The 11,008-nt window shown below is 31.8% G+C and overlaps 2 protein-coding genes across 2 annotated transcripts; both read right to left on the bottom strand.

Annotated features, from left to right (window-relative positions):
• Positions 1-615: 615 nt before the first annotated feature.
• LOC107372051 (uncharacterized) lies at positions 616-2,241 on the bottom strand. Its single transcript, XM_015940192.3, has 2 exons — positions 1,897-2,241; positions 616-1,061 (listed from the first exon to the last, which is right to left on the bottom strand). Exons 1-2 carry the CDS (start codon positions 1,997-1,999, stop codon positions 745-747), a joined length of 420 nt encoding a protein of 139 aa, XP_015795678.1. The 5' UTR covers positions 2,000-2,241; the 3' UTR covers positions 616-744.
• Positions 2,242-3,143: 902 nt separating this feature from the next.
• LOC107372003 (uncharacterized) lies at positions 3,144-7,710 on the bottom strand. Its single transcript, XM_015940146.3, has 2 exons — positions 7,143-7,710; positions 3,144-3,670 (listed from the first exon to the last, which is right to left on the bottom strand). Exons 1-2 carry the CDS (start codon positions 7,357-7,359, stop codon positions 3,420-3,422), a joined length of 468 nt encoding a protein of 155 aa, XP_015795632.1. The 5' UTR covers positions 7,360-7,710; the 3' UTR covers positions 3,144-3,419.
• Positions 7,711-11,008: the final 3,298 nt, after the last annotated feature.

The raw sequence follows: 11,008 nt of genomic DNA on the forward strand, positions 1-11,008 counted from the left end.
GATCTTGCAAAGTTGAAAAGGTAGGTAAACATAGACAAGTTGAGTGGCTATTTTATTTAACCACTGATCTTGAGTTTGAACGAGTTTAGGCTAATGAAAAATCTGTGTTTATTCTGGAGTAAAAGGTACAAGACTTTGCATGAGAATCAGAATTGTTTATTCAAAAGATTCAGATTAAGTTGAAAGGTAAAAACAAAACAAACTTGGAGTTGAATGAAGTTATCAAGTTAATGAGAGATTCTGTGTAAAGTCAAGAATCGAAAGTAAAGGTTGAATCAGAGTTTGAGTCAAGCAAGGTCAAGATTTGGTGAAAACTTCACTTAGCAGAATTATTGTTCAATTGAATTCTGAAGCCTTAAAGAGCAGCTAAATGATTGAATTTCTAGAAATAATTTCATTTCGAATCAAAACTCGAATCAAAGTTGTTCCATCATAAATGAAATTTCAGTAAAAGCGAATTGAATTTATGAAAAGGAACTGAAAAGTTGTCATTTTAAAAGTTCTTAAAAGCTCTAAAAGTAAAACCTTTTATTGAATAATGAATTTAAGATGAAAAATGTTCACAAATCTAATTGTAATTAAAGATTCAAATGATGAATGAAATGAAATTTCAAGTTGAATTAATGAGATATTTATTAAGATAAGTTTGGATTCTTTTTGTTAATAATTCATTTGTTCATTAAAGTTAATTTTAGACAGAATTTTATTTTAAATTAAACTCTTGAAAACTGTTCTCTAATTATCTTAGCTTAGTCCATAGCGAATGGCTTTGTTATTATACGAGATTCCTCGTCTCTCAGCCAGTTCCATCAGAAGTCGAGCAATGTCACCAGCCTTCATGGATTCGGGAAACTTTTTCAATTTGGTTCCTCTGTATCTTGATCTATCCATTGATCCACTCCTCAATCTTCGAGGTTTACTCGACTTTGCTCTTTTACCAACATTAACTAGATCAGGTAACAGTGCCAGGGATTCATGGAAATGAATCTCATCCGGATCACTTTGATCCAATGAGAAGCCATTGTTGAATATGTACTGCTGTTCAAGACCAAGTTTGTCATCTAAAAGTACAACAAGAAATGAAATTTCGAACCGCAAAAGTTTAAGTAAAGCAAATTCATGTTCAAATAAAATTATTTGTTCAACTTCTTGTTTCTTTTTAATGCAAATAAAGTTAAAAATGAAGATTCTTCACAGTTCTAGACAAACTAACTGTTCTACAGTTCTAACTAATTGAACTAAAATTGATTGAGTTCGAAAACGAGAAGAGTTACTAAGTTACTACTTTATTAGTTTTGGTTTGGTTAGTTTTAGTTGCAATAAGATTTTGTCTAAACATTTCGAGAAGCTAACTAAACATTACGGGAACTTGTCTAAAGTCATCGACAAATGCTTTAATATCTTTTCTTGGTACAATTTGTTTTCTCGTTCATTTCTCGTTTACCTTAAATTTCGTTATATTTATTATTCGAGACCTTGTCAAGTAAACATGGAAACGTTTAAAACGCTGCAAACTTAAATGCGGATCATTCTTTGTTGAAAAGTGATCGATCGAGAAATGCTGTAACTCTAAAGTACAAAAGCACTAAAAGCATTTATAAAACTCTTCTAACGTTGATGACACTCACATAAATTTTCAACTCAAAGACTCGACTAATTAAAGATTGAAACAATAGACAATAACAATAGACTCAAAGTGAACAAATTCAAGTCCAAGATTACATACGAAATTGGTAGTTGAAGCTTTCAAAACTGTATATTCTTGGATCAAAAGTATATATTAGACTCAATCCAGTTCAATATTGTTTCCAATAAACTTGGATGCAAACTTGAAACAAGCATAACTGTAGACGAACCATTTTGTAACCCAAAATTAAGGAAAAAGCATTCACTTACCCAGATCAACAGTCTCAGCAATGGTGTGAGTGCATTCAAGAATTTGATAGAAAACAAGAGCAAATTGAAATATTACAAACGAGCTTAAAAAGTGCAGAGCCATTCAACAAAATTCAATTTACAACTTGAAATACAATTTGTTTACTGTTGAAAGTTGCACTTAAAAACAATGGAAAGCAGCTTTTTATTCACCAAATGAACCTTTTAACCAATTTGAATGAAAAACTGAATTTAAAACCAGATTAAAAAGCAACTTGAAAATGGTTGAAGGAAAAAATTGCTCACCAAATTTGTTCGCAGCCTTCGAGTTTCCAGAATATCTTTGTTATACATTATTTGTCCAAAAAATGAGACAAAAAGCATCGAACGAAACTTTATTAATATTTCTTATTGGCCTTTATCCTTTTCATATCAGCGCATGGGTTTGCACCTTTAACCCAAACGGTCAGTGTAATTGCGTTTAGATGTTCAATATTTTTTTCATCAAAACTGCAACTTTGAGCAACAAAAAAGAACAAGAAAAGGTCCAAAAATATTTTCTTTGTTTCACTCAAAAGTAAACTTAATCATTTCTTGGATTGCCTTTTTATTTAATATTAGTTCTTGTGTCATCTCTTGATTATCAATGAACTTTTAGCCTTTACCTGCAACCAAACAATCAGAACAAACAAGGTCTAAATGAGAATGGTTAGTCTTTTCGGATAAATACAAAAATACAATTTCCAATTGCATTTTCAGGTAAACACTGAAAAAAATAGAAACCAGCAAAAATAATTAAACCCCGAAAAAATTCAATATTTACTCTGGTAATTGGACACATTAATATTGCAATCGAAATTAACATTTCAATGTTTACCTTTGCGAACTGACTTCAACAACATTACAAAATGAAATGAATTTTGTGCCGAAAAATGTTCAATTGTGTAAATTGTTGAGATTTTGTCTAAAATTAAATTACCAACAAAAATCAAAGCAATGGTCAATGAAATTTATTGTGTCCATTAAAGATCTTTGTTCAATTGTTGGCTTTAATGACATTAAATAACTGTTCAATTGACTAAAAGCAAAAATTGAATCACGAAAACCTGACTTGAATTGGAAAATGAACTTAAAGGTCTTTCAGTTTTCGAGTTTAAATCACTGATTCTGATGAGTAAATTGAACAACCTTTTAAGCATCAAGTAATTTGAATATTGTTTTGGTAACTTGATTTGCATTTTAAAAGAAATTGAAAAACGAAAAGAATATGCTTTTGCTTAAAATGTTTATTTTTGTACGTAATAATGTTGATATTTACATGTAAACAGGTGGAAGACACATTTAGATACATCTTTTTTAGCTATTATTTTGCAAATATTGATCAATAACAATCTATTTTGTTTGTTCGAGAAATTAATTGATCATTTTAGGACAATTACTCTTTTTTTTCTAATAAACAACTTTTCGTCTTTGCTCTAACATTGATGCTTATGCACTTTACATGGATTTAGTTTGGGTTTGTTTGAACAGTTACTGGTTCAATATCAACACTGGGACGGTATCAGCTTCGTTGAAATGTGATTGATTGTGGTTACTTGTGGTGTTTCCGTGGCATTTGTTGGTCCAAGGAGTATAGATCGAGCTGGTGAACAGTAACGTCGATAGCAAATACGTAGTAAAACAATGATCGTGAGAACAGCAATCATCTGAGCAACAGGAAGTATAACAACCAGAATTACTCCAAGTGTATCTGTTTCTTCATTTTCATTGTAACGACGATGAGGTCCTTTGGCTCCTGTTGAGCAAATGAACAAAAGCATTATCATTTCATGGGATTGTCAGTTTTGCAAGTTTCAAACTTCCATTCCTACACAGTTTGACAAACCAGGCAAGAGAAACAGAAAGGTCAGCAAGCTTTCCAGTTGAATATCAATGAATTTAATGTTGTCCAAAGCAAATGCTGCATAGCCAAAATCATTTACTTTTTGAATGGTTAAGCCCAGGTTTAAGTATATCAAACTTTTGCAATTCATTATATGATGCTGTTTATTAGTCTTTTGATTTGTTACTTTCATTAAGATCTCACTTCTTGTGAAGTAATTAAGTGTCTGTTGACGGTCATATAACAGATGTTCAGCATTTCACAATCGATTCATTTCTCAGTTCATTCTGAAGCAATTTCAAGCAAAAACTTAACTTGCAAAACATTTTGCAGTCGAAATTTGCTTCTCTCTAAAAATGCTCAATCGAACCTTGTTTTGAGCTTTGAAATTCATTTCAAGATTTGAAGATTGACTAAAATGGAAGGGCATTTCTTGCATGGATTTGTTTGTACTAAATGATTTTCACTTAATGACATCTGAATACATCATGAAATATCATACAATATTGTAAAACAAACTTAAATAGTATGCTCAAGTTTAATGGAATGGTCAAGTAAATTTTGGATTCTGTTCGTCTATCATTTGTTTTTGAAAGACTTTATTAATTCTGAGATTATATGAAAAAATATTGATTTGCGGTCAATATTTATATTATAATCATCTTTCCGATTGAACCTGGTTTTACTACGCAATAAAGTTTCTTTCATTTTCCAGATTGGGAATGAAATGTTGCTTTTTTGCACTTTCAAATGATCTTAATGGTCAAACATCTATTTACAGTTTGCAAGCTTTTCAATCGAGCAATTGACTTGCATGATTTACAGTTATTTGGATAATAAATTGCATATTGATTTCACATTTTTGCTGAACCAACACTAATCAAATAACAGTAATCAACTTATCAACGTCAACTTTACTGACTTCACTCCAATCCCTAGACAATGTTTAATGATAAATTGATGCTCAAATTATTAAATGGATATTCATGTCACCATAAACTTGACTTTGTCTAATTATATTATCTGAAATCAACAATGAAATGGTAAAAAAACTGACATGAACAAACAGATTTTTCCTCTTCAAGATAACCAATTAACCATCGTTTATTGAGCCTTCAATACTTCAGAGATGATGAACAAAAAAAGGTAAACCTTAAAATCATAGCTTCCAAAGGATAACTCAAGCTAAAGATGAAAGAACAAAAAGGAGAAGAAAAAAAAGGAAAATTTTGTCGAAATGAACTGATCTTTCAGAGTGTCACTTATTTTGTCATGAAATGTTGACAAAAGCATATTATTAACGTCAAGTGAGATTCAAAGAGCTTAAGCAACCTTTTTCACAGAGAGTTGATTATACTGGTTTTATAAGAGCATCAGAAGCAAAATGCAATATTCATAAATCAATAGAATCTCACCTTTTTTCATATTATCATTCATGATCATGTTCACTGGTGAAACTGATTACAATATATTAATAGCATTTTCATCTTTTAATCTTCTTGTTTAGCTTGAAATTCAGTTTGATCCTTGAATTAGAAGAAAAAATTCAAAGGAAAACTGTTGATATCACTCAATTAATTTCAGATTTTGCTCAATATAATTATCAAAAGAATATCTGCTTTTTGGGGGAAAATTTCTATTGTAATTTATTTTCATCATCATGGGATTAGACTCATGTAATGGATAACATTAAGAGAATGGAAAGCATTTGACTGAAAATAAGAAGAAACAGATAAACTGATTTCATTCCCTGTATTGCATTTATCAAACAAGAAATCATCTTGTCTTTGCTTAAAGGTATTGATAATATCATTACAATTGATTCAGTTTATTATTGTTGACCTTATTTCCTGTGAATGTTGATTCAGTCAAATGTATATCAGGCAAATATCTAATGTAAACCTGCAAGAAACAGAGCAACATGATGATCATGAGCCTATGAAAGTACAGATTATGGTTAAGGACATAATTTACTTTCAAATGTAATACTTTCTTGTTGTTTGTAAAAAAGCAAGAAATTGAACCTGAAAGTTGCAAATCTTTTCGTTCAAAGATTTTTATCCTCTTTTTTACTCAAATTTCATCATGAAGAAATTGTATTTGATGGGAAATTTCATGATTAATCTATAAAGATGAATGGAAGATTCTAATCTAGTAAACCTGATCTCGACTTATATTGCCAATTGTTTCAAATAATGTTACTCGAATGCAATCATGAACGTGAAACTCAGATTGCTTTTCATTTGATACTTTGATTACTCCTGGCTTTTCCAGTTCAATCTTTTAATAACTTCTAAATGTTCAATTTTGCTGAACAAAATATATCAAAACAAGATTATCTAAACAGCTTCAATGTCATTCGATAAAAGATAATCGAAACAAAAGTAAATATGCTTCGAAGTCAGAAATCACAATGGCTGAATACAATTCCGTTCGCGTCTTCAGAAAGTGGTTTTTCGTCTTTACATAGAGAAAGCAAAATCTTTTTTTGAAAATCACAACTTTTCCGATTCGTCAAACTTTTGGTCGTCAGCATTCTTTAAACGTCAAAAGTTCGAAATCTTGTATGAGATTTTGAATTCTTTTTATAGAATTGAATGTTCTCTATAGACTAACAATCAATTTTCTTGATTTAAACTAACTGAATCTGGCACTGTTCTTTCATGTTCTTTTCTACTCTTCACCAGAAAGTATTCAATTATTTAGAATCGAAATTTTGCAATTTTTCTGTTTGTTTGAAAAAAAGTTGAAGCATTTTCTTTAGCTTTGAGACAATCTTTACTTTTTCATGTTCAAAATTAGCATTCATCATTCATTCACATCGCTTGCAATTTCATCAAACGTCAAACATTTTCTGATGAAAAACTTTGATGTTCATTTCTATGAATATTTAAATCATCATGAATAACCTTTGATATATACCGTTAATATCCTTTGATGGGGATAAATGTGAATATTTAAGGTTTGACTTTCAAGTTCAAGAAATGCAAGTGAAAAGTATCATTGCTAAGCTTCTTTGTGTTGGCTTTCGAAACTTAAGTGTTGCAAGTTGAGTAAAATCAGTCTAAAGTTAAAGTTAAAACCTTTTATATATTTTGCTACTTTTTTCTCGTCACAAAATGCAGTTTATCATGAAACTCGAGATTGAATAAAGTGAAAGATTTTGTTTCTTTTAAAAGTGTTTTCGTTTGTCTTTATGTTCATGTTGAGCTTTGAATCATTGATATTTGAATACTATTTTCATTCCTTTTGCTCTCATCAAGTTTTCATGAAATTTGATAGTTGACTTGCTTCTTGTTTTCTGGTTTGTCGTACATTCCCAACCTTTCCAACTGCCAAATTAATCATTATCAATCTGAGTATTTCACAATTCATGGAAACTTACCGCCTGAGCCTCTGGTGATTGCTCCTCCTCGGCATGAGACTTGGTCAATTGATGAATAAAATATAAATATTATAGTCAATAAAGGTGCAATTGGTACCCATAGTTGGTTGGAAAACAATAATCCAGGTTTAATTTGATGCAAGGGCAACACTTTTGATGGAAAAGTTGATGAATCTGATGATGAAAATGAATATGAAGATGAGCCATTTAATGGCATTTTAAACTGTCGATATCAATTTTACTTTTAATCGGTAATCCAACATTTATGAACATTCATCATGAAATGAAAAGTGAATCAACATTTTGTTCCTTTGTGATTTACTGTTATCATATGAAAAATAAATTCACTCCCAGTTGGATGGTTAAACAACTTTCAATAAATGTTACTTGTTGATGTTGACTTGGTTCATCCATACTTTGTTTTTCAATAATATTTGCGATTGGAATGAAAAATGTTTATCGGTTATTCATTATTAAACTATTTTCAACATGTCCATTCTTAGCCATTTCAACTGATTATGGTTATCATACAAGTTTTCAGTTCTTGGGTAGACTCTAAGCTATGCTGGTTAACTATTGAAATATTAAACATTTCTCGTTCAACACTGAATGCTTGAGGGAATGCGCATTCAAAATGTTCATTAGATAATTCTGCTAACGCACTCTCATGCCATCTGATTGTATAAAAGAGAACAAGATTTTGGCCATGAATCTGCTGGTTTTTGAAATGTCATCATGTATTGTGCTTTTGAAAATTTATTTTCTGTGTAATTTTTGATTTTTTCATCGGTATGATTTTTGAACATTCAATCTCTATGCAGAGCAATGCAAAGTCATTTACATGATCTTCACTTTAATATTCTATGAAAAAATCCGTGTTACCGTGGGATTTTGACCCTGGATGACTATTTACTATAAGTTTTCAAAACACTAACTACGAGGTATGGCGAGATACGATATCATTAAGGCATTGGATTCGCATCATTATTTTGAATCATATGAGCTTTATACTCTGATTTTATCATCAAAATTGCGAAATTTATTTATGATAACCTGTGTGGATAAATTATGGGACTTTTTATAATGTATTTGTATGGGTAAAAGTCCCATAATTTATCCACACAGGTTACATATTGAATGAACTCGAAGTTATTTTTATTAATACGATGGGATAATCAATTGAATTTTATTTGGTGATACAAAAGCTAATTGTGTATCGCCATTGAACGAAATGCCAGTCCATACCATCAAACTTCCACCTCCGAATTGTCTCTTAGAAAAGTTCTCTTCGTCCTTCCGAATGTCACTCCAATAATAATACTAGCCATCCGGTGCATCCAAATTTCCGACTTTCAGAATTTTTCAATTGAAAATAAATAATCAAATGTTTAATACTAGGTCAGCCGTGAAGCGGTGTAGTCTGAGCTTGCGATTTATTGTGTAATAATCAAATTTTAGCGAATGAAATAAATATATCTTGTATGAAAATACTTTATTGTAAATTATCAAAAAATAAAATCAGTTTGTCAGTTTCAATCAATTAGGTATTAACAGGTATTAGTCTAATATTGAAATTTCAGAAATCGCAGAATTTCAGAGAGATTTTCGAAGAAATCTTGTTCTAGGACCCATCATGTTACATTGGAATATAGCATCTATCCGACTCTTCTCAAATGGATGAATAAGTATTAGCCCTTCGAGCGTCTTAACTCTACTGAGTGCGACATAAGTTAATCCTAATGTTTTTTCAGTCTCACTTATATCTACAACAGCTTATTCGAGTGTGAGTCCTAAAGCTTTATGTGCTGTGATAGCATGTGCAACCGCTTAAGGAAATTGAGTACGTATAACCCTATCTTCCCCTACTTTCCATGATCTTTTTAATGGTGTCATTGGTCCATACCCATCATATGTATGGCCATTATATAACTCAACCATAATTGCCACTGGCAATGAGGTTGGCCTTGCACGCTTTGAGTTGTTCGATAAAAATGTACTTTCACGCTGATTTGATGAATGTTCTAGTTTAAAATGGTAAAATAAGCTTGCTAAAGATGACTGAGTGGCTTTAAAACACGTTGTAAACTTACTTTTCAAAGTAGTGAAAATCACAAAAAATTGGTTTGCTATGAAAAATGTGCTTTAGCATCGTTCTCCTTTCAGAATTTTTTGTGCTTAGTGTCATCTACCGAGAAAGTTTGAGTGAAATATTTAGTGGTTTAGAAGATATAGCTTACGAAAGATTGTGACCTTTGTCATTTTTTCAGCAAGGGTAAGTCTGAGCGAAGCGAAGACTAGCAGTTGTTGATATACTCATCTAAAGTTATTCACTTTTTTCCAAAATTTTTTTGGGTCAACTTAAACATCGTGTTTCTAGGATTTTCATACTTGTTTTGTTTTTAATTCCCCTAAAACAACCATTCTCAACAATATACAACATTTCCGGAAGCAAAAAACATCAAAAACTTCATCATTTTATTTTTAAACCTTTTTTGGGTCAACTTGAGCATCGCCACTCTTTTTCCACACAAATTGCATTTTTTCCATTGTATATTTGCAAAAGTTCTGTCAAAGTTTTTGGCAACCCAAATAGAAGGATACAACTCTAATGCAGGTGCATATAGTGGATCTGGTACTCTTGGTAAATTGAAAGACTCATTCAAATCATCTTCATGAAAAGATGTGTTAGGAAACTGGTCCTAACCAGTTTTTTTGTTGTGTTGTAACTACTGTTGTACCTACCTACTTGAGGTAGGGAAAGGCCACAATTGGTCGGATTTTCGTGGGTCGGCGATTATTCGAAGCAGAAGATTTTCTCCCTCAGATAGCATAAAATGGCTGACAATCTCTTTGTTTGAGGTCATTTTAGGACCCCGCGGAAGCTCTGGTCAAGTTAACTGTGAATTGACTGTTGTGGAAATATGTACATTGTTAAATTGATAGATAACCAAGTTTATCCTAAAGGTGATTTACAATTTGTTATGATTTGACTCACCAAATGAACTAACTGACTAGATGGTATATTGACTAGAATTGTGAACTGGTGAATCTCATCTAATAACTCAACTAAAACTGTGCAACTGGAGGTGAATCTCATCTAAGAAATCAGCCATACCTTTCAACTGGAGGTGCATCTCAACATCTTGGTGCAAACAAAACCTCACCGTTGAGACCCTTAAGTGTACCTTCTGATTGACCTCAACTTAAAGCTGACATCTGCTCTCCTAAAAATTTCCACTCATTCTGTGTTAACCGCAAAATAAAAATTAAACTGATTATTATCTTATATGTATAACCCCATTTGTAATAAATATCAACACACATTTTAGGGCCAAATTCGATTCCACCATTTTACCTACAGATGTATTATTTTGTGTAATCAACCTTAAATTTCACATTCTCAAACTGTATTTACTTGTGGTAATTCTGCATCTGCAAATGATTCATGAAAAACTGGTCTTGGCTCAACAGGGGTTGTTCAATAATCATATCGTCAGATGATGTATCTTGCACGAGTTGCCTAAGAAAATCAGAAAAACGAGTCTGAATTAGAGGTCTGACATTTGATGGACCTGCGGCTTGACTACATCTTATTGTTGGAAGATCGGGCTCATCAATTTCAGAAGAGTCAGAACTCTCCTGTTGTGACAAAATTTTCTCAGCTCTAGCTGCACAGTGTGCCAGAGTGGGCTGCTTGTAGTCTACTAGCTACATGCAACGTAATAAAATAATATTTATCATTCAATACTCACATTCTACTCGGCTTTCGAGCAAAAATCTGTCTTACTGGAGAAACAGTCAAGCGATTATTGCCATGATGGAGTATCATGTCGAGCCACCGGACAGCACATCTTAGAGCTGGAGTT

This window comes from Tetranychus urticae, chromosome 1 (assembly GCF_039701765.1).
Source record: "Tetranychus urticae isolate SD_2017Ah chromosome 1, NJAU_TeUrti_SD_1.0, whole genome shotgun sequence".
NCBI classification, from domain to species: domain Eukaryota; kingdom Metazoa; phylum Arthropoda; class Arachnida; order Trombidiformes; family Tetranychidae; genus Tetranychus; species Tetranychus urticae.